At 46.8% G+C, this 23,150-nt stretch overlaps 3 protein-coding genes and 1 long non-coding RNA gene across 4 annotated transcripts; 3 read left to right on the plus strand and 1 right to left on the minus strand.

Moving 5' to 3' along the window:
• Nucleotides 1-924: 924 nt before the first annotated feature.
• Nucleotides 925-10,699, plus strand: VPS11 (VPS11 core subunit of CORVET and HOPS complexes). The gene is made up of 16 exons (XM_051812573.1): nucleotides 925-1,110; nucleotides 1,406-1,554; nucleotides 1,744-1,879; nucleotides 2,900-3,063; nucleotides 3,165-3,412; nucleotides 3,816-4,017; nucleotides 4,292-4,443; nucleotides 5,166-5,352; nucleotides 5,757-5,900; nucleotides 6,386-6,574; nucleotides 7,391-7,552; nucleotides 8,028-8,167; nucleotides 8,463-8,665; nucleotides 9,256-9,427; nucleotides 9,543-9,765; nucleotides 10,450-10,699. Exons 1-16 carry the CDS (start codon nucleotides 957-959, stop codon nucleotides 10,612-10,614), a joined length of 2,790 nt encoding a protein of 929 aa, XP_051668533.1. The 5' UTR covers nucleotides 925-956; the 3' UTR covers nucleotides 10,615-10,699.
• Nucleotides 10,700-10,833: 134 nt separating this feature from the next.
• Nucleotides 10,834-20,240, plus strand: HMBS (hydroxymethylbilane synthase). The gene is made up of 13 exons (XM_051812577.1): nucleotides 10,834-11,042; nucleotides 12,008-12,080; nucleotides 12,757-12,806; nucleotides 12,906-12,961; nucleotides 14,070-14,147; nucleotides 14,454-14,531; nucleotides 16,005-16,080; nucleotides 16,758-16,871; nucleotides 17,393-17,431; nucleotides 18,498-18,617; nucleotides 18,858-18,911; nucleotides 19,455-19,541; nucleotides 19,762-20,240. Exons 1-13 carry the CDS (start codon nucleotides 10,878-10,880, stop codon nucleotides 19,933-19,935), a joined length of 1,164 nt encoding a protein of 387 aa, XP_051668537.1. The 5' UTR covers nucleotides 10,834-10,877; the 3' UTR covers nucleotides 19,936-20,240.
• Nucleotides 20,241-20,683: 443 nt separating this feature from the next.
• LOC127482362 (histone H2A) lies at nucleotides 20,684-21,552 on the minus strand. The gene has a single exon (XM_051812578.1). It carries the CDS (start codon nucleotides 21,410-21,412, stop codon nucleotides 20,981-20,983), a length of 432 nt encoding a protein of 143 aa, XP_051668538.1. The 5' UTR covers nucleotides 21,413-21,552; the 3' UTR covers nucleotides 20,684-20,980.
• A 44-nt stretch (nucleotides 21,553-21,596) lies between these two features.
• On the plus strand, nucleotides 21,597-23,147 carry LOC127482363 (uncharacterized). The gene is made up of 3 exons (XR_007908528.1): nucleotides 21,597-21,804; nucleotides 22,822-23,006; nucleotides 23,100-23,147. It is a non-coding gene; the product is annotated as an uncharacterized LOC127482363 (long non-coding RNA).
• Nucleotides 23,148-23,150: the final 3 nt, after the last annotated feature.

Consider the following 23,150-nt stretch of genomic DNA (forward strand, 5'->3'; position numbering starts at 1 on the left):
AGAAAGAATTTCTTTCCAGAGAGGGTGGTCAGACATTGGAATGGGCTGCCCAGGGAATGAGTGGATTCTCCATCCCTGGAAATTTTTAAAAAGAGTCTGGATGTGGCACTTAGTGCCATGGTCTAGTAACCACAGCAGTAGTGGATCAAGGGTTGGACTTGATGATCTCGGAGGTCCCTTCCAACCCGGCTGATTCTATGATTCTATGAAAAGCAGATTTAATACAATAGGGGAAGCAGATTTAATATAAAAGCATGACAGAGTTTGTTGGGAAGGTTCACTCTGGTGCTGACTAGATGGTTAAAGCATAGAGAAAAAGCAGACCACAATCAATCTAAAACCAATATCAACCCAAAAGTTATCTACGTGGAGGCTGGGGGTGAGGAGGATAAGGGTAGATTGAGTCACAAGATTCAGATCTCTGTTATCTCTGTTACAATCCACCCTAGAAGGTGAGGGTAACCCAGGTTCTTGTTAATAGAACCCTTTGGTGGTCCTAACGATGTTTAAGCCATTAACCATTTGTTTCTCACAACCCCCTTGTTCAGCTGGGCCCTGGATGTGACCAACGGTTTAGGCCTAACATTTTGTATATACTACTGTGGCCTTGTTGGGGAGAGGTGAGTTAAAATTTGATGGTCTCTCAAAGATTAAATATTAGTTACTACACTGCAGTAGTAACTGCAGTAGTAGTAGTAATAAAAATTATAATAGTAATAAAATAGTAGTAATAGAAATTATAACAATAATTTTTATTATTGTAAAATGAGTCCTTCAAGGTTGTTGAAACCCGGCTGAATTTTAAATCTCTAGCAGGCTCAGATATGTTTTTTTTCCCCTCGATAAGTGTGTTCAAAATTCAACCTTTAAATTTCTTGGCCCCCCGGAGGGGCGGGGGCCCGGGTCACATGATGCCGGGGCCCGGTCACGTGAGCGGCGGGCGGGGCCGGCCCAACATGGCTGCGTACCTGCAGTGGCGCCGCTTCGTCTTCTTCGACAGAGAGACGGTGAAGGAGCCGCCGGGCCCGGATGGGGCCGGTGCGAAGCCCTTTGCGTTGCCCCCGGGCATCGCAGTCTGCGACTCGGGCCGGGGCAGCCTCGTGTTTGGGGATATCCTGCCCGGGGCCGGGCGCTGGGGCCTGTGCGGGTTCAGCGGGGCCGGAGCTGGAGGGTGCTCCAGCTTCCTGCTCTCCGCTGTCCTTTGCTTTAAGCACAAACAAAAAAACCCTGCTGAATGTGTTGGTGCTCCAGGGTCGTTCTGCAGAGGTGTTTACTGAAGCCCTACGAGGGGTCAGCGAGAACCATTAACGTGTTTGATCCTGGTATGACTGGAGGTGTGGGATTTTGGGTTTTTTGTTTTTTTGTTTTTTTTTTTTCCCCTTTATGTGCCTTAACTGTGATCTAAATATGGAAGGTCAGATTTGGTTTTTGCCTCGCTCCCTTCAACTCAGTAGTTTCCAGGCTTACAAACTGAGGGTAACGCATCTGTACCAGCTGAAGCAGCACAGCATCTTGGTTTCTGTTGGAGAGGACGAAGAGGGTATTAACCCCTTGGTAAGTCAAATGACAAAGTGAGGAAATTGTATTTGTAATATGTGTCTTTCTAAAGGCTACTGCGATTATTTCAGATGACTTTTCTTACTTTAAGTACCTTGATCATTTTGGGCACTGTAACATTTGATACCAGGTCTTGGCCTTCTAATACCACATGTTTTGCTTATGGCAGATCGTTGTTGTTTGTAGGTGAAAGTCTGGAACCTGGAGAAGCGAGATGGTGGCAATCCTCTGTGCACACGAATTTTTCCAGCGATACCAGGTAACAAGCCCACGGTTGTATCCTGCCTAACTGTCCACGAGAATCTTAATTTCATGGCTATTGGTAAGTAAAACTGAGCTGTAACAGCTTAAGAAAAATATTATGAAAAATAAATATTATGAAAATTAACCCTTACTCAGATGTAAGGGAAATGAACAGATAACACAAAAATCAGCACTGAACACACTGATGGTTTTTCTTCTTATGCAGTTGTTATGTTATGTTCTCTGAGAGATCGTGTGTAAATTTAGCCCGAGTCTGTATATTTTACACAAATAACTTTGGTACTGAAAAGGGAAGCACATATTTTTAGTTGGTATCCTCTTTCTCTGCCAGTTGGTCAGGCTACATATTTATTGAACTTAGTACTAAATTCAGCTTCTGTTGGTACAGGAGAAACCATAGGTTTTGTGATACCTAGTGTTACAGAGAATTTTTTTTTCAAGTATGCTGTAAAAACCTTTTTTAAAATAAGAAAGCCAGTTTCGCCTTTTGGATTTACCCATTCCTTTGTAATGTTTCTTGCTTAACTTCTGACAGACTAAGAGCAGTAATGTTGTAAGGTTACATGGTCCCTGCACTGAAATCAAAAAGCTTTCCCTGTGTGTGTGATGGCCTTCCATCCTGGGACAACTAACAGCATTGGGGCTGTTGGCAAGTTGTGAAAACTGCATGATTTCACATAGAAAATCTTCCTCTTGTCTTTTTTCAGTGTGTTTTGAATAAGCAAGGGAGTTAAAATGATCATTACAGTTGTGAGATGGGAAGGCTGTTCATAGAGCAAAATACAGAGAGACTCAAAACAAAATTAACGTGTGCATGAGATTTGTGTGTGGAAAGCAAGCTGACCCTTGTTGAGCAGTGCCCTCCTGTATGCAGTAATGTGACAGCTCTGGACTGGAACAGGAGCACTGGGAGGTGGTTTGGCCAGATTGACTTGACACAAGAACCTGTGGCAATCCCATCACTTCATACCTTGCCAGTGAGCAAGGTGTCTTTGCCGACTGGAGCTGCCCTGACTTATGCTGAATAAAATTTCAGGTGTGCTGTATAAGTAATAGTTCAGTCTGTCCACTTCACCAGGTTTTGCAGATGGGAGTGTTGTTCTTACAAAAGGAGACATCACTCGAGACCGGCACAGCAAGACCCAGATCTTACACGAAGGCAGTTACCCAGTTACTGGCCTTGCATTCCGACAGTCTGGCAAAACTACACATCTGTTTGTGGTGACCACAGAGAACATCCAGGTGAGAGGTTAATTGGAAAAAATGAGACTCTGACTTGCAAATTTCATTGGTTTCAGAGTCTAGGCCAGAGCAATCCCCAAACCCTTGAATTTCCTCTGTAGTCTTATATGCTTTCAGTGAAAGACTATCCTCACCTGGAGCTGGACACTCACGGTTGTGGATTGCGCTGTTCATCTCTCAGTGACCCCTCCCAGGATCTCCAGTTCATTGTGGCAGGAAATGAATGTGTGTACCTTTATCAACCAGATGAACGCGGGCCCTGCTTTGCCTTTGAGGGACAAAAGCTGATTGTTCACTGGTACCGGGGCTACCTCATCATCGTCTCCAAGGACCGAAAGACTTCACCAAAGTAGGGCTTCTCGGAACAGATGAGTTGTTTTTGCTCTTGCAGCTTCCTGCTTTCCCACTTTTTCATTCTTCCCTGCGAAGCTTTGCTCTTGGAGGCCGATTGCAACTTTGTCAGAGGCTGTTGAGGTTCATCCAGACCAATCTATCAATTAACTTCCATTGCAAGAGCAGCATGGTTAAGCATGCTGAATGAATGGGAATTTTTCCCGGTCCTATGAATTTCTCAGTATAACAGGATAATGGAATTTGTGTATAAATACGAGATGTTTTGCCTCTAGGCCCACTTAATTTATTGCCCAGGTGAACCCTGCTTGTCTTGCTCTCTGTACGTCCCTAGTTGGCACAGGTATAAAGAGTTCAAGTTACGCTGTCTTTGTTTTTTAAAACTTTCTTCTGCTCTCCAGGTCAGAGTTTGCTGGGAATGAGGCACAGAATTCGGACAAACAAGTCCTGAATATCTATGACTTGTGCAACAAATTCATTGCATACAGCTCAATCTTTGATGATATAGTGGATGTCTTGGCAGAGTGGGGTTCTCTGTATGTACTGACCAGAGATGGGAAGATCCATGTATTACAGGAGAAGGATACACAAACCAAACTCGAGGCATGTAAATCTGTTTTTTTATTAGTCTCTGCTTTATGTCTGCAAGATTGTACTGTCTCTGCAGATTGAAAAGTTGAACCATTGAGGTAGGTGAGTTACATAACAAGTGACCTAACAGCTTTTCAGCATAACCAGTGTTATAAGGCATTTGCTGTTTAAAAGCCTAAAGGCACATATGCACTAAAAGGAAGAAACAACTTGTTTTCCAGGTGTATTTGAACTTGTTTTGTGGGGTAGTATTTCCCTTACGCAGCTCTTACTATGTGTTTAACAGATGCTATTCAGAAAAAACTTATTTGAGATGGCCATTAACCTGGCCAAGAGCCACCACTTGGACAGCGATGGTTTGTCAGAGATTTTCCGGCAGTATGGAGATCATCTCTACAACAAGGGGAACCATGACGGGGCCATCCAGCAGTACATCCGGTAGGTCCTGTGGAGCCAGGATATTGTAGTGCAGGTAGGAGCTACAGAGGCTTTGATTTCTGTTTCAGCCCAGGAATAAAAAAATTCCAAACCAAAAAAAGCGTGACTTGAGATGAAAGTTCTACCCATAGAGAGAAACATTTCAGTGAGATTAAAAGTCTTTGAACACATTGCTTGAAAATTGCTCTGTACACCTTGGGATAAAGTTCCTTTTGATCGTATTTTAACATGAATAATGTAGGCACACTGAGATGGAGTGGGGCCTGATGACATCATTATAAAGAAGGAATCACTCTAGGTAGGATTGATGATGCAATTTGACCATGAATGGCAGTCCTTTTAGAAAATACTCAAACAGTTTCAACGTCAGCTTTAAAACATCTTGGGTATTTTAGAACTCAAACTTGGAGCAGCCTGGGCTTGGGGCTTACTGAAAACTTCATGCTCAGTTTTTAAAATGCCACACAGTGTTAGGTTAATGTGAAACTGAGCCTTTGGAGTCCCCAATGTCTAATGACAGTCGACACGTATTTTTACCTTTGTGTCTCTGTGCATGCAGATGGGTAGTCTTACACCATAACTAGTTGTTGTATAGCTGAGTGATCACTCGTGGGTTAGTGCCTGCTGAAATTAAGGCTTCTCTGTGCTCTGTTGTTAATTGTTCCATTTATTTTGACTTCTTGGGTATACAGTATCTTGTAACATGACTCTTTCCCTCACAGAACTATAGGGAAGCTGGAACCATCATACGTTATTCGAAAATTCCTGGATGCTCAGCGTATCCACAACCTCACTGCTTATCTACAGACACTCCACCTGCAGTCCCTGGCCAATGCAGACCATACTACACTTCTGCTGAATTGCTATACCAAACTCAAAGACAGCTCCAAACTGGAAGAGTTCATTAAGGTACTGGGGGGAGGTGAAATCGTGCCACATTATTATGTCATCATATTAATTAAAAAGAGATAGCGGTGACATTGTAAATTGGCTCCTGTAGGGCCATTAAGACAGAGAAGAACGGATTTGTCACTCAGTACCCCTTCTTTACTCCTTGACTTCCAAGGTCTTGCTTACATTCTCAGTTTGGTTGGCTTGCCATCTGGGTCTGAGTGTGCTTGCTTCTGCCAGTGCAACTGGCAAGAGAATGAGAGGTGGTCAGACTCCTTCCTTTCTGCACGTGTGACCTTACCCTTGCCTGAGAGGTACCGAGTTGTTCCTGCTCGTGCTTTCTGTCTCTTACATAAATGACTGCTGCTTCTGAACTGTGGGAATGTTCCTGAGGGACCATCTTTCTGCTTTTGTTCTTGGAGACGAGTGACAGCGAGGTCCACTTTGATGTGGAAACGGCCATCAAGGTGCTCCGCCAAGCAGGTTACTACTCCCACGCTGTGTACCTGGCAGAGAAGCACGAGCATCATGAATGGTACCTCAAAATCCAGTTAGAGGACATCAAGGTGAGGAGACATAACTGCTCCCGTGTTCTTACTTGGGAGAACACCACATCTCTAGCCTCCTCTTCAATGAGAATACCATTTCACTGACCTCCTTCCTGAGGGTAGCATGCTGGTGGGACTGCTGAGGCAGCAGCAACAACACTTGATGCTGCTTGTGTGATGCCTTTCTCCTTTTGGCACGTGTGGTGGACTAGGGGTGGAAATCAGAGAGTCTTACTTGTTCTGTTTCAGATGTGGCTTTTTACAGTGGCCTTTAAGAGGAGGGAGAGGTGGTAATGAGGGACTCATCTAAATCTCTCCCCCAGGCCACATCCAGTCTTCCTCCCTGAGGAGGAAAACAAGTGAGAATAGTGAACTAGATTATAATTCAGAGCAAATGGTGTTTGTGGCATACTCGCAGCATGTCTTCAGTGCTTTCTGTCCTAACCTCAGAGTGGAGAGCAGAGGCCAATGTCCTGTGATTGTTTTGTTGGCTGTCTCCACAGAACTACCAAGAGGCTTTGCACTACATTGGAAAGCTGCCCTTTGAACAGGCAGAGAGTAACATGAAGCGCTATGGTAAAATCCTAATGCACCATGTCCCTAATGAGACCACGGAATTGCTGAAGATCCTTTGCACTGATTACCGGCCCTCGGGAGACAGTGAAGGCCATGGGATGCTGGAAGGAAAAAAGGTACCCTTTGTGTTGACAGCGAGTTGTTGCTCTCCAGTAGTAACTTTGCAGCAAGTGAGTGCTTCTGCATACCTTGTGGTGTCAGCCTGATGGCTTAGGTATAATAAGACTTATACCTAAAAGTATATGTGTGTATATATATACATTTAGCCTCCAGAGGAGGGCTACAAAAATGATCACGTGAATCGAACACCTCTGTTCTGAAGAAAGGCTGAGTGAGTTGAGGTTGTCCAGCCTGGAGAAGAGAAGGCTTCAGGGAGACCTCATTGCAGCCTTTCAGTACTCAAAGGTGGCTTATAAGAAAGAAGAGGACAAACTTTTTAGCAGGCCCTGTTGCAATGGGACAAGAGGTAATGGTTTTAAACTAAAAGAAGGCAGATTTAGACTACATAGAAGAAAGAAATTTTTTATGATGAGGGTGATGAAACACTGGACCAGGTTGCCTAGAGAAGTGGTAGATGCCCCCATCCCTAGAAATGAATATTCAAGTCAAGTTGGATGGAGTCCTGAGCAACCTGATCTAGTTGAAAATTTCCCAGCTCATTGCAGGGGCATTAGACTAGATGGCCTTTAAAGGTTCCTTACAATGCAAACTATTCTATGATTTTATGAGAGACTCTGTCCTGGTGTACTGGTAGTCCCAGACACAGGAGACCACTTAAGGCTATTGCTCAGAACTGATTCCTGATGTAGGTGTTATCCTGTGTCGTGCTGTATCTGTCGTGTCTCAGAAATGAACATTCCTCACGGCAGGGATGAAGCACCAGTCCAGCTTAGACTGATTTGGGTGCTTGTCTCTTTCTGTCTGTGTTATAGGCTAATTCAGAGGAGTTCATCCCAGTCTTTGCAAACAACTCCCGAGAACTGAAGGCTTTTCTGGAGCACATGACTGAGGTTCAGGCTGACTCGCCACAGGGTGTCTATGACACTTTACTGGAGCTTCGACTCCAGAACTGGGCACATGAACAAGATGAGCAGGTTTGAGCTCTTCCATCATTGTGTTTTGAGAGACAGATTTGGTGTCTTTGAATCCTATTTGCATTCCTGCAAACCCGTAACCTTTCCAGCTGGGCATTGATAACAAGAGGCAATACATATGCTGTGCTGGACAAATGGCACATAAATGGGAAAGCAGCCTGCTAGCTGGGAGAATACTCCTTTAAGGGAGGCTGAACTTATTTTGTATGAATCTCATTTAAGAACAGATTCCACACAATACAACCTCTGTGAGCAGATGCCTCACCCATAAAAGTAACTATTTGCTTGCCTAGATCTGTGAGGATGCTGGCTGTTTGGGCAAAGAAAATCATGTCCTGTTTGCTTAAAAGGGATAGAGAACAAAGAGCAAAACTGTCCTCTGTGAAAGAGCTGCAAATTGTCAGGTCTTAGTGCAAAATAGTGTGTACTGTGGGTGTCTGAGTTGCTCTCCCTGATCTCTCCCCCTTCTTTGTAGATCAAGGAGAAGCTACACGATGAAGCCCTCACTCTCCTGAAGAGTGGAAGGTTCAAAACAGTCTTTGATAAGGCCTTGGTCTTATGTCAGATGCACAATTTCAAGGATGGTGTCCTCTACCTCTACGAGCAGGGCAAACTGTGAGTGTTGCTCTTGTCTGTAGAGTCTTTCCCCTTCTTCCCCCATTCAGCCTTAACTGTCTGTGCCTTCAGTGGTAGTGACCTCTTTAGTGTTTCAAGATGGGAACGGTAGTTTATTGCTCAGCTGAAATACCCTGTTGTTAGAGCAAGGCAGTTACATAGAGAGTGAATGACAGACTTGTCTTTGGCTTCTGTGTGAGTCTGGGGACTGCATAGCTGGGTGGAAAGCTGAGGTCCCTGTAATAATTCAAGGGGAGAGATGGATTGTGGCAGCTGATGAATCTTTCTCCCATAGTTTCCAACAGATCATGCACTACCACATGCAGAATGAGCAGTACAAGAAGGTGATCGAGGTGTGTGAGTTGTATGGAGACCAGGAGGCTTGTCTCTGGGAACAGGCTCTTGGCTACTTTGCACGGAAGGAGGAGGACTGTAAGGAGTACGTTGCTGCAGTGCTGAAACACATTGAGAACAAGAATCTTATGCCTCCGCTGCTTGGTAATAATGACGTGTGGCACTCAACCCACAGCACCCCTCCAAAAAAAAACCTAACCCAAGCAAAAACCAAGAAAAAAAAAAAACAACAAACCACAAAAAAATTCAACCCAAACTAGTTTGTAGCAGTCTGTATAGATCAGAAATTTGAGAGGTGAATCAACGAATTTGGAGCCCACCATTTGAAGTAATATTCCCTGCTCTGTAGGGAAAAGCTATGTCAGTCACAGCTCCCTAATTAGGTAAAAAGATCTACAGGTATCAGTGAGATGTCTGTACATGATTTCTGTTCTGTCAGTGTGGGGCAGTGAAGGGCCTGCTGAAATTCCTGCTGTGCCTTGGTGGCGAAGTTGAACTGGAATCCAATCCACTACTAGATCCTTGCTTTGCTTCTTTTGGTCTGAGCTATCCAGACATGCTCCCAGTTGCCCTTTTCTGGAAGAGGTCAAACTGAAAGAGAGCCTTTTCTAATTCCATAAGAATGTGAACTGTCTTTGCCTGTAAGTGGCCTTTCCCAGGAAAACAGTCTGCCCAGGCAGGACTAGTGTAACTTTTTGTGCTTGTGTTTAAACTAACATCTTGGTTGCTCTCAGTTGTGCAGACGCTGGCTCATAACTCCACAGCCACCCTGTCTGTGATTAAGGATTATCTTGTCAACAAGCTGCAGAAGCAGAGTCGCCAGATAGAGCAGGATGAGCAGAGAATTCAAAAATACCGAGAAGAAACTACAAGGATCCGCCAGGAGATTGAAGAGCTAAAAGCAAGGTGCAGGAGTGTGTGCTGTCTTGTCTTGTCCTATATAAGGATAGAACTGCTGTTTTCTTTTATTAAGGTAAAATACAGTTGTCTTTCTCATGCTTCTCCATCTTGTCACTCTCAGTCCCAAGATCTTTCAGAAGACTAAGTGTAGCATTTGCACCAGTGCATTGGAGCTGCCTTCAGTCCACTTCCTGTGCGGTCATTCCTTCCACCAGCACTGCTTTGAAAGCTACTCCGAGAGCGATTCGGAATGTCCTACTTGCATGCCAGAAAATCGCAAAGTCATGGACATGATCCGAGCCCAGGAGCAGAAGAGAGATCTGCACGACCAGTTTCAGCATCAGGTAGGGTAATATTGCCTGTCTTACCAAGTTGAAATAAATAGAGTTTAGATTCATTTACAGACCCATGGAGGCTGGTAGAAAAGGGGAAGGCTTGAAAGTATTTTGTAAACAAGGTTGAGTCTCAATAATGAGGCATTAGACCCTAGGGTGACTGCATTGTGTAGAGGGCACGGAGAGTTCTTGTCGCTCTGAGAAGGTGAAAGGGAATCCATTCTCACCTTAACCTCAGATGGGTCGAGACCTATTGGTCAGTGTCACAGCTGGTTGACAAGTTGTATAGAACAAATCAGGGAGAAAGGAAAAAAAATTGTGTGAATCGGAATGGGGACAGGACCAAAATGTTGTGTTTCCCAAGGACGAAGCAGTGAAGTTGAGAATGGGGCATATGTGGAAACTAGAGCAGCTGAGGCAGTCACCTTCCTGTTTAATTCAGTTGTTCATTATCTCCTCCATGCATGGCTCAGATATAGGTTCGAAACATGAGGTGGAACGGCCAGTGGCAGCAAATCTGGCATCTTCCTCTGCTACATGCAGTCCTTGCATGGAATGAGCAAAGAGCTGGAGAGTGACATGGGCTGCCCTGTCCCTAATAAAGAGGCTCTAAGTGCAGGGATTGAAAGGAAAGGGGCTGGAGGCAAGAGGCTCTGGAGGCTTCTGCTGATGCTGCTAATGTGTGTCTGGCAGCTCAAGTGTTCCAACGATGGCTTCTCTGTTGTTGCTGACTACTTCGGTCGTGGCGTCTTCAATAAGCTCACACTCATCACGGACTTGCCCTCGGGAAAGGCGGCGACGACGCTCGAGGCTGGCCTGCAGCGGGAACTGCTCATCCACACCAAGCGCAGCACCTGACCCCGGGCCCTGTCCACGCGCCCCCTCGGTTGTACGGAGTCCCGCGCAGTGTCCTCAATAAATCAGACCCCTTGGCCCCAGTAAACCAGCCTGGCCTGGCAGTGCCGCATCCGGAGCGTCCTCTCGACCCCGCAGACCGGACTGACCGGGCCGAGTGCCGGGAGGGCGGGGCCTGCGGGGGCGGGGCGGAGGGCGGGCCTCCCTGAGGGCCGCGGGGGCGGGGCCGGCGGTGACGTGCTCGGCGCGGCTCGAGGCCGGCGGTGATGGCGGAACCGGGCACGGGAGCGGCCGGAGGGGGCCGGGACCGAGCGGGGAACGGCACAGGGTCCGGCGGGGCAGGCGATGACCCGGGCGCTGACCCGCCCCTGCCGCGGGGCGAGAACGGCGTGGAAGGCAGAGCGGTCCGCGTGGGCACCCGCCGGAGCCAGGTAGGCAGCAGCGGGGCCGGGGCGCGGGGAGCGCTCCCGCCCCGGTACCCGACTCGTTCCGGCCGACGCGGGCTCCTCGGGGCTGAGGGGTGGGCTGGGCTTCCGAAGCCCGCGCACTCCAGTTCCTTCCTTGGGACTCCGCAAGAAGTTTGGAAAGCGCTCCCTGCGGAGCCCGGGGGGCGGCCGGCTCTGGGAGCGCTGCCCCGGCGCGGGAACCGGGGGTGAGGCGCGGGGCCTTCCCGGGTCTGGCGGGGGCTGTGTCACTTGCAAGGCCTGTGCAGCTCTTGCAGGGAAAAAACGCCAATGACTGACGGCTGCAGCCCGCTCAAGGGCAGGGAAGGGACGTGTCCGGAGATACAGCAGGTATCTCTTGCCAGCGGGCTGCAGCGGGAGGAGCAGCCTCGCAAAGGGAGATAAGCGACCCTCAGACCTTTGTTCTGAGATAATCTCGTTCCTTCTGCTAGCACGTTCTAGGAAAAATTCCGTACTGTCACGAAGGCATTTTGTGTAGACATCAGGGCAAGGGACATAGCCGTGCCTGTGTGCTGCCTAATTTTCTGATGAGCGGGTGTCATTCAGCAGTTGTGTTCCACAGAGGTGAAACACAAGTAGAAGCATGAGAATCCTGATCTGTAGGCTTCTTCTCTAGTCACTTCTCCTAACTTGATCATTTGCTGTGCCTCATGAGCGCTTGGATCACAACAGCACTGGACACAGGGAAATGTTGTGCCACTTAGGCAATAAAAAAAGTTCTTCAGTGCAGTGGTCTGATCATGATAGGAGTTCACACAGTTCAAGAAGTTTGTACCCATGAATGATTTTACTTGAGGCAACCTATTTCTAATGCTTTTGATTTCAAGAGAATGTACTGGGCATGCATGCCTGACTGTTGAAGAATAGCAAAGCCTCCTTAGCTACCGTATGGACAATGTACTCTTTCTTTAGGACTTTCTGCTTCCTTGCAGCTGGCCCGGATTCAGACGGACAGCGTGGTTACGATCCTCCGTGAGCTGTACCCTGACCTCCACTTTGAAATTGGTAAGTTTTTTTAGATGCTGCCTTGGGGGTGGATGGCAGCAGGAGCCAGTTGGTTATCTTTGTGTGCGAGAGGTGTGTGTAGAGTCAGGAGGAGGAGGATTTGATCCCACTTATCTAAGAGTGCAGTCTGAATTCAGTTACGTTGTGTGGCTTAGCAGTTGCTACTGGTTTCTTCCAGAGGAGAAAGATGGATTTCATAGGCTTTTGATGACTGAAGTGCTGAGTATGTGATGCAGATGGTGTTCTGTTGCTCCGTTTGCAAACCTGGTATCATTCTGGCTGCACCGCACTGAGCATTAGGGGCATTTTCTGGTCTGGGGCTTCAGGCTTTCAACAGGAATAATGGGAGCTTAGCCTTGCACTGGAGAGAACTGCTGCATATGTGTTCACTGGCACTCCAGAGACAGACTGTGGCAGTTTCCATTGGGTTAGCTCTTCCCAAACCTGTCCCCTTTCCCCTTGCTTTGGTTTTGATGACAGTGAAGGAAGTCTCCATTTCACTTGTCTTGAGTGCAGGGTATTTCTAGAAGTGAGCTGTTCTTGTACTGAGCCTGAGTTGGTGCTCACCCAGCAGTGTGTGACACTGCACTGTGTGTGGCATTTCACATAGGTGTTTTCAGCCTAAGCCCAGTGCTCTTACTGAGCCTCACATTTTACCTGTACTGTCTCTGAGCAGTTGCCATGTCAACAACTGGAGACAAGATCTTGGATACAGCACTTTCCAAGGTAAAGAATCTCTTCTTCCTCTATACAAGAACTAACTGTATTTGAAGTTATATTGACTGATGCTTCTTTTATGATTCATGTCCTTCTGTTTATATGTAGATCGGGGAGAAGAGCCTCTTCACCAAAGAGTTGGAAAATGCACTTGAAAAAAATGAGTAAGAGCTTATTGTTTTCCTTTCTTCTTCTGGTATTTGTTGCTCTTTGGACATCTTTGGCTTGCTGCATATGTGATCTACTTTCCTTCCATTCTGGTACCTCTGGCTAAAAAAAGAAATCCTTTGATAAGTCACTGTCTTTTTCTTTCCCTTTTCTCTCTCTACCCTGGGCTTAGGCCAAGTATTTTGAATTGGAGTTGTGTCACTTTGTCTGCCGCAGTTTGGTTTCTTTTCTTCTGTGATATGTGTATTACGTATGCATCAGAGGATGTAATTTCATTTGATTTCTGCTTATGAGTATGTTCTTTTAAAAATACTTTACTTGGTGGTGGTAATGTATTACAAAACATATATATTGTTAGCATATTAACATTTGTTAACATGTTTGCAAGCAAAATGTGCAGGAGAATTTGGCGTGGGCAAGTTGTGTTGTGTTCTAACTTCTCTCTACAGAGAACCTTGGTTCAGGCTCCTGCTGGAGGAGAAAGAGATTAGTGGTGATTTTGTGGGACTGAGGTGTTGGGTTGTTGTTGTTGTTTAATCTCTTTCTTTTTTAATATTCTGAGGAGTGTTGCCTTAGTTAAAGGATGTTTAAAAACAAAGGTATTCTTCTTTATCTCTGCCACATAGTTACATCATACTTCATTTTCAGTGAAATTGGTGAAAACATACTGGGGACTCAAGCATTTATGATGTTCACTTGCTGTGTGATGAAGCAGGTGCCCTGTAGTTTCAGTTGCTGCCACTTTCAGTTTGAAGCATAATCCAGCCCCCAGACTGATGCATATTGGTATGAGTCTCTCTGTGTGAACATCCCCAGCATATTCCCCTCATTCAACTTAATTGTTTCTAAAGTGTCTTGCATTGCTGCTGGAAGGAAGGCATTATCCCAAGGGGAAAAGAGAGGCAGAGAAAGGTGAGGTAGCTTTTTTTGGAGTAACATAAGAACTCTATAGTAATTCTGGCTGTGGAATCCTGAAATTCCTCTCTTCTCCAGATTAATTCCCAGAGTGGGTTCAAACTTTTCTGTAGGTGACCTGCAGGCCTCTGATAGATCACCACATGAGCTCAACAATCTGTTCGCTGATTACTACCCTCTAATTTTTAGAGTTGACCTTGTGGTTCACTCCTTGAAGGACTTGCCAACTTCCCTTCCTCCTGGCTTTACAATCGGCGCTGTCTGCAAGTAAGTGTGAACATTAGGCTTGATTCTCTGAAGAGTTTGCATTTTACAGTGTTGGTAAAGAAGAGCAAAGAAAGCTTAGGTCCGTTTATGTGTTCAAAGTTTTGTCACTCCCTGAATAATCTCCAGAACAGTGGAAACATCAGAGCTGCCCTAGTGTTCCGTTGCCAGCAGGTGTGCTGAAAATACTTGCTTTTACAGTGACAATGGGGTATTTTGGAGCCAGAGGCCGTTCCTCCAGGGACTGATAGCAGAACTGCCTTCCCTTAAATGATGTGTCCTTCATTCTGTGCTTGCATTATTTTGCAGAAGGGAAAACCCACTTGATGCTGTTGTCTTTCATCCCAAAAACTGTGGAAAAACACTGAGCCTCCTTCCTGAAAAGAGGTGAGTAGGAGAGGAAGGGGAAGATAGGTGTGAAAACAGAAGGGGGCAGTTGGTTGATTCTTTCCAGTGGCAAGTCAGTGAGCTCCTTGCTTTATCCTGTAGTGATTTTACACTGCCTTTTGTGAGTGTTCCACAGACATTACACTGCACTCACTAGCTGGGAAGAGCAGCAGCAGGGAGTGCTGCACACTGTCTGAGACTGGATCTCTCAAACCACCCTAGAGCTGCAGTGCTGATTCTCACGTTAGACGCTTTCTGTTCAGGATCTCCAGAGTGAATTCCTGCTTCCTTGTATTGTGCCTACTGCAGGGGAATGCGTACAATGCAGACAGGGTGTCCAGTGCAGGATTTTGGCTTTCATAGACCTGAACTATGCTTTGTTCTCACTCAGCCAGTTCTGACTTTTTCCTTGAATTTTTGGCATCACTTCCTTGTGGTTTTCCCGTTTTGAATTACCTGCCCTTTAATAGAGGTTATTGGAATCTTTTGTCTGAGACAGCTGAGTGAAATTACTCAAATTAAGGTAGCTGTTAGAAAGATATTTTTTTTCTGTGTTAAAGTGAAAGAAATAAACTAGCTGTAATAGAAACATAGACTTGTGCTTCTGCACATTTGGATAGCAGGAAAATCATGTCTGGTCTAAGATCTAGGTTACCAAGAGGGGGAAGCGGAGGGGCAGGTACCGATCTCTTCACTCTCATGACCAGTGATAAGACTTGAGCAAATGGCTGGAGCTATGTCAGGGGAGGTTTAGGCCGGATATTAGGAAAAGGTTTTTCCCCCCAGAGGGTGGTTGAGCACTGGAACAGACTCCCCAGAGAAATGGTCACAGCAGCAAGCCTGAGAGAGTTCAAGAATCATTTGGACAATGCTCTCAGGCACATGGTGGGATTATTGGGGTGTAGAGTGAGGAGCTGGAACTCGATTGATGATCCTGATGAGTCCCTTCCAAATCAGCATATTCTGTGATTCTGTGAAGAGAAGTAAACAGCTTACATCTTGAGAAAGGAAATGCTCACTGCCTAGACTGGCAGTTTTCTGTGGTTTCCAATTAGGCTCTCAAAGGTTCTCTATTTACTGCATCTATGTCACTGATGAAGTCCATCCATTTTAGTCACTTTAGTTGTCTGGTTTTGTCTGCTTCATTTTGGGACAGCCAAGTCTTTTTTTCTAATATAAATGTTGTGGTCTTTAAATGAGGTTTATCAGTCCTTGGCAGTGGCTGGGGCTGCTCTCCAGAAGCATATCCTGTAGATCGTCTCCTTGGGCGTGGCTTCAGCCAGGCTTTATGCTAAATTTCACAGAGTGGTTTTCTTTCTTCTAAGGAGATATAAATCTGGTTCTTAGATCTTCGCTTCAATATATATGTAAAAAAAAAAAAGTTACCATTTGTTTCCTTGAAAGTTCTGTCATACTTCTGTCTGGAGGTGTTAGGAGTATGCTGTATTTCACTGATTCTATTTTTCCCTACAGTGTGATTGGAACCAGTTCACTTCGGAGAGCAGCTCAGCTCAAGAAGAAGTTCCCTCAGTTACAATTCAGGGATATTGTATCCTTTCCTGGCAAAACGTGGGAGCTGGGTAAAGCTGCAGAGGGGAAAATACAACTTAATGCAAAGTCTACATTCAAGGCTGATTTGTAGCAGCTGACCTAGAAGAACAAACTGTTTCCTCAAAGGCTGCCTGCCCCCTGGTACCCTGTTCAGATGATGGGGGTAGCACTGTAGCCATTCTATCCTCTGCTTTATCGGGAGGCTGTGAACAACGGGATAGCTGTGATCTCACTGGGGTTCAGGATGCATTGGATTGTATGCTATGTAGTGTTTGAGGAACGGTACCTCCCATGTGTTTGTTGAAGGCGTGTGACCAAATGCCAGTGGGTTCCCAGTAACCCTGGATGTGATTTGGACCACTAGTTCCAATGTGGGTGGCTGAACTACTGAGAGAAGGCATTATTACTTCGGTCCTAGGAGCCAAGTTCTTTGGAGTGCAGAAGGAGATGGGTATTAATACTTAAATGACGTGCAGAGTCAGCACTTGAATTAATATTCCATAATGCTTGGCAAAATTCTATTTAAAGAAACAATTGTCCATATTTAACACTTCTTTCAGGATGGTACCGATGTTCTCATTTGAAGGCTGTTGGATTCTGTACAGTCTGTAAATGCTCATGTGGTTGTAGGACTGCTTGCCTGCTGTTTCTATGCTTGCTTAACCACTTCTACAGAGAGGGAACTTAAATACCCGCCTAAAAAAGCTAGATGAGAAGGAAGACTTCAGTGCCATCATCCTGGCTGCTGCTGGGCTGAAGAGGATGGGCTGGGAGCATCGCATTGGCCAGGTGAGGAGCAGCAAAGCAGAAAATACCGTTCTCTGCCAAACCGTCAACTGCTTGTGTTTCAGACCTTGTGGTTGTCCTGTCCAAGATGAGCAGGCAGTCTGCTGACTCCATTGCCATGTTAGCTTGTGATTTGAGGTGCTTCAGGGAAGAGTTCTGGGGTTTTTTTTTGGTTGGTTGCTTTTTCCTTCATACAGAAATTTATACTGTTCAGCTTTCCATGGTTCAGTAACAGTTTGTGATCTGGTCATCTCCCAGCAGTTTGCAGCACTCATGTCTGGCAACGCAGTGTTGTGCAAGACTCAGATCCTTGTGATTGGCTATTTCACAAAGTGCTACAGTCCAGTTGATGGAAAGTGCATTGTTTCACTTTAGCAGTGCAAACATTGGGGCATGGGAAGGGAAAGGTGATATTTCTTTGGTCTGACATGAAATCAGTTGGTATTAGAGACAAGCATAGAATTTGGCTCCTGTTTCCTATATTCGGAACACTGCGACTTAACTCTGATTTTACTTTCTTCCAGCTCCTAGGCCCTGAAGATTGTCTGTATGCTGTTGGACAGGTATGTTACAACTTTTGTACTTTAAGCCATGCTATGTATTGAAAGCCAGCAGCAGCACAATGTGTCTGAGTGGCTAATTGTGCTGAAGACTTCTTGCTTGTTGGTTGCCAAAAAACTATTACATCCATCTCTTTTGTTGGCCGTTATGCTGTTTTAGGCACAGCTTGTTGGAAGAATGGAGTCAGCTCAGTTACTCAGTGTGGTGGGGGCTGATTTCTATTCATAATGGAAAAACAGTAAATGGGAAAGGTAACACATGCACAGCTAGGATGGGTGACACAGCAGGTGTGGGGCAGGTTCTTGCAGGGTTGGTGTTACAGTGCACCAGGACAGTTGTGCAGAGCTGCTGCAGCATCTTTGCTCTCCGATGCTCCATCCTTCTCCGTTATGGTGTCCTGACTCCTGCAGGGTGGAGCTGAAACAGTTGTCTTGGAGCACATTCTTAGGGCTCTTGTTTCTGGGCGGGCGAGTGGTTCCAGTCTGTTCTGGGCACGTGGCTGAGTTTACACAGGATTGCTCAGCTGGTGTCAAACTTGCTAAACCAGAGCCATTAGTGATTGCAAGTGACCAATCTGCGCATTCGTTCTGAAACAGTGATTTTGATCATGTGTTGGTCAGGTACTGTGCAGTGCCCTGCACCCCCTGCCCCATTGTATATCCAATTTAGGAAATAATTGTTTTGTCATTGTTACTCATTCAGCACTTGATCTGTTTCTTGATAAAAGGTTGTAAACCTTGGATTTATCCAGCCTACTCATCCCAAAGGCACAGTAGGGTGGGTGTTTCTATATATGCAGACATAATTGAGATAGGTTCTAGAGTGGTTGGTGGTGGCAGCGTGACCTTTAATATTTGGCTGATTAAGTTCTGATCATCTGTTCATAGCAGCTGCTATAGGATGACTCTGCAGCCAGCAGAGTGTTTTGTAATTCATTTCTATAAACATCACTCCCTTAGTGAAAAGCGTTCGAGCCTCTAAGTTCTGTTTCGTGGTCAATGCTGAGTGCACACACAGATGCATGAAGTTGAAGAATTACTATATTTTGTTGTGTGTTTCTTCTTCTAGGGTGCCTTAGCAGTGGAAGTTCGTGCCAAAGACCAAGAGATACTGAATATGGTATCTGCCCTGCATGATACAGACACTGTGTTGTGCTGCATCGCTGAGAGAGCCTTTATGAAGCGTTTGGTAGGTCTGGCATCCTTGCTCTTCTGCCTGCAGCAGTAAATACTGCTCTGCTAGTTGACTTGATGCCATAGTATGGGAAATCCATTACGCTTTCCTAAAACTGTGAAGGAAGGATTACTTCTGAATCAAGAAGGGCCTGAAAAGTAATGGGTGGGGGTTGTGTGCATCCTAAACTTCTCAGAGGCCTCTGCTTTGCAAGTTTTGGGTAGGAGCCTTAGCATCAGCTGCTTTTTGTTTTAGGAAGGTGGATGTAGTGTCCCTGTTGCTGTCAGCACTCTGCTGAAGGATGGCCAGGTGAGGAGTACTTTGTTCTTTTCTGGGATTATTTCTGAAAACCTATTCCAAGTGTGTCCCTGATCCTTCCCTGAAGATAATTTCAGCAGATATCTTTATAGCTGATTAGGGCAGATAGTCTCCTGACTTGGCCCTTCCATGAATGGGTCTGGCTACTGAAGCCATCTTCTAGAAAATTCCCTTGTAATACATACCAGATTTCCCCTCTCCCCCCCCTTGCTTATTTTAAAGTAGTGTTGCCCTGAGATCTGAAAGTCTCGCTTCTGACCCCACCAAATCTGTTTTTAGACAATGGAGTGTGATTAAGGAGGTGGGAGACAAGAAAAAAATTCCATCCTTTTCCTTGGGAAGTTGCATCTTCCTTAACAGGGATTTCTTCTCTTATGCTTGTATTGTACTGCTATTCTTGCTGTTCCCACTGCATGACAAAAGCCTTCCCCTCCAGACTTAGCTTTGTATGTTGGGTGGGTTTTTTTTAAAGAGGGGATAGTTGGCTGTTTGTTTGTTAATATGGTATTAATCCATTCTGTCTGTCTTTCCAAGTTGTACTTGACAGGAGCAGTCTACAGCTTGGATGGATCCGATAGCCTGAAGGAGACTATGCAGACCAGTGTCAACTACCCCCATCAGGTACGTGCCCCCCAGTGGCTTCAAAATTCAAACCTGAAGCTAAATGACAAAACCCAGACCTTTAGAAATAGATTACTTTTGGTCTGGTTCCTTGGAAGTTGTAACAGCACACTGTTCTCGAGGCTCCTCATACCAGATTTTACCCTGTTTTGTGGGCATCCGAAACAGCTCCTTGCCTGCTCCTCCCTGCTGCCTTACCTAGGGGTGTTTGTATTTGCAGAATGAAGATGGACCAAACGACGATGTGCAGCATGTTGGCATCACAGCCAAGAGTGTCCCTAATCAGGCCCAGGAAGCTGCAGAGAACCTGGGTGTTGAACTGGCTAATTTACTTCTGAGCAAGGGAGCAAAGCATATCCTTAGTGTGGCAAGGCAGCTCAATGACACACGCTGAACTCGGTGCAGCCAGGAGTGCTACAACACCAGCTACAAGACTGCAGCTACACCGTCATCCTCTGGAGGATGGGATTTATTTAAACACTCATACCAGTCTTGCCTGATGTTTGGGTGCAAAAATCTGAAATAATAAGCTAACTAACTTGAGTAGTTTGTGCTGTTCAGGGTTTTCATCTCTTTCCACATTTCTCTAAATTGCCAAGTGTCTCTTTGAAATATTTTCAACAATTTTTGTAGCTAGGAAGTTAAAAGCAAAAATTAAAAATAAAAATCAGTAAGCGTTCTATTCCATTTAGGAACAAAGTGCTCATTACAGATTATAATTGGAGACTCAACTGTGCTGGTAGTAAAATGCTGTACTGTGCTGAGAGAGTGCCTTATTTGGGCCGGTTCACTCACTGGACTACTGAAGGTTCCCATCAGTAGTGATGATACCTTGTTTGTTTTAGTAAAGTAGCACAGATACCACTTTCAACCTTGCTCTCCGTTAAGGTAAATTAAGTCTGTGGTTATCAGGTAGATGCAGATTTGCCAATTTGTCAGGATTAAATGAGGGAGTGGACAGCCATTGAGTGCTTGCCCACAAGGGTAATCTGAGCCAGTTCATTTCCACTAGCCAGTGAATGGGGAGCTGAAGCAGAAGCCCAAATTTGGGCTATTGTGCCTTTCTTTGTAACAGCTCTTTCCTTTTACTTTGGCTCCTTGCACTCACTACTGGGTCACCATCATCCCAGCAGGGTTTGTGTGTTACAGTGCCTTGTAGAAATACTGAAATGGCACCCTATTGGGGTCCTGTTTTGTTAACGAAGCACTGTTTATTCTCTATGCAACGTCCACTGAAGGTAAGAGGTAAATACAAGTAAATTACGAGCCCTTACAGAGCAGCTCTTGTGTTCGGTGTCTGATGGGCCTCGGGCCAGCTCCTGCTCGTCCCCCGCAGCCGGCCCGACCCCCCCCTCTCCTCCCCGGATTACAGCTCTCCCCGTGAGCAATGGGGTGGCCCTGAAAAGGGCCTTTTGTGTGGCGCCGGAGGGGCGGCCGGCCTAGTACTCCTGTGACTGCTGCCCACTGCCCTTCTTGCCGGCCTTGGCGGGGCTCGCGGCGCCGCCGCTCGTCTTCTTGGGCAGCAGCACGGCCTGGATGTTGGGCAGGACGCCGCCCTGCGCGATGGTGACGCCGCCCAGCAGCTTGTTGAGCTCCTCGTCGTTGCGTACCGCCAGCTGCAGGTGACGGGGGATGATCCGCGTCTTCTTGTTGTCCCGCGCCGCGTTGCCCGCCAGCTCCAGGATCTCGGCCGTCAGGTACTCGAGCACGGCCGCTAGATACACGGGCGCGCCAGCCCCCACCCGCTCCGCGTAGTGCCCGCGTCGCAGCAACCGGTGAACGCGCCCGACCGGGAACTGCAGCCCAGCCCGGGACGAGCGAGACTTGGCCTTAGCGCGGGCCTTACCGCCGCTCTTGCCACGGCCGGACATGACGCCTCGCTCCGCCGCTCCGGCCGCTGTGGCCAACTGAGGCGGCACCGGCCTCGCCGGGGCCTTTTATAACCTCCCGTCAACTAGGACTCAGCTCATTGGACACCGACACCGCGCCTCGCTATTGGTGCGTCCTGCCGTAAGAAGCTTTTTGCTGACTGGTCGTCTGTGAGACGCCGCCGCGTTTGCCCTGAGTGTATTGGCGGCGGAGCCCAGCTAATCAGCGAGCGCGGCGCCAAATTTAAACCGCGCCGCGGCCGTTGGAGGTGTGCGGGGGTTTTGCGGCGCCTCCCGAGGGGGGGGGTCTGGCAGGACTAGCGGCGGGTCCCGCGGAGTCCCTCGTGCTGTCCGTCCAGTGCTCCGGATAGCAGCGGGTAAAGCTGCAAGGTCAGGTCTGTGTGAGGAGCTTTGGCTCTGCCAGCTCTCAGGTTACTAAGGGATAGGACCAAAGGGGCAGAGGAGTGATGGCAGATGAGGCACGCGATGGCTGAAACAGCACGATGGTCCCCCTCCTGGGCTGCTCCCAGAGGTTTTGAGGACTGGAGTCAGCTTCTGGGCCTGGGCTTTGGCCTTGGCTTGGCTTCCATCCAGAGTGAGGCAGGAGGGCTCCTGGGATGCCTGCAGGCCAATGGGTGTCCTCATTCATACAGGGGAAGAGCATTTGGGAACGAAAACCTAACATGAGATCCTTTTAGGGGACTGTGGGAGTGTGTGAGATGTATTATGGGTTTATAGTATGGGTATATCAAGAGAAGCACCAAAGGCAGGGAAGGAGTCAAAGCTGACTAGGAGGAAAAAACTATGGGACCATTGAAGGAGAAAAAGTGTGAAGAAAGTGGCCATGTCTTAATATGTTGCTGATCAGTAATAATTATCTCCGCAGCCTGTCCCACCTCACTAAACTCCATTTCTAGGTTTTTTTTCTAGGGTGAGGGGACTGTCAACCCTGCGTGTTTATGTATGTCTGGAGGTCTTAAGTACCAGCCACTGGCATCAGGCCATAGGTAAAAGGGGTCAGTGTGTATGCAGTTCCAGCAAACAGGAAGACCTCAGTGCATGCAGGGAGAGGAGGGGCCAGGGCTAGGGTGGAATGAAAAGATGTGCGATCCCTAGTGAACGAGCCAGACCAGAGAGTGAGTAGGATTTAGAGCCAGATATCCAGGATCTCATATGGGAGATCAGGGTGGGCAGGATGCTTACTGGAGGTAGGGCTAAGCCAGCTTACTGAAGAAAATGCGGTGGCTGTCTGGGCTTTGCCTACTGGATCAGAGCAGAGAGATTAATTTCTCTCCATATGCCATGAAATCCAGCAGCACATTTTTGGACAGACCGAGTGTTTTAAGGCCAGGTACTGAAGGGTTTTGTAATGTTTGTGTATGTATGTGTTTATGAATATACTCCGCTAGTAGACTTACGAACTGGAGAAGAGGAAGAGGATTTGGCACTCGTGCCATCCACGCTCGAGTGCTGTGTGTTGTCTCTGTTACTCAGCGCCACTGGACATACATGTTTTTGCATACTGGAAAAACATCCCAAGCCTCGCTACTGGCTGGACGTGGGTGTGTGGAGGTGCAGCAGCCTTGCATCTATTAAGGTACTGGACCTGGCAACTCCTACTCAGCCACCTCAGCATCCCTGTTTTTGCCGTTGCATTATTTCACTTTTCACTGCCGTTAATCTTGCGCAGACTCTTTAACCCGGTGCTCCAATGGCTGTTCTGTGTTTTTCTGCTGGGTAA

This window comes from Manacus candei, unplaced genomic scaffold, assembly GCF_025592945.1.
Source record: "Manacus candei isolate 608988 ecotype Guabito, Panama unplaced genomic scaffold, ASM2559294v1 h1tg000086l, whole genome shotgun sequence".
In the NCBI taxonomy this organism is placed as follows: Eukaryota; Metazoa; Chordata; class Aves; order Passeriformes; family Pipridae; genus Manacus; species Manacus candei.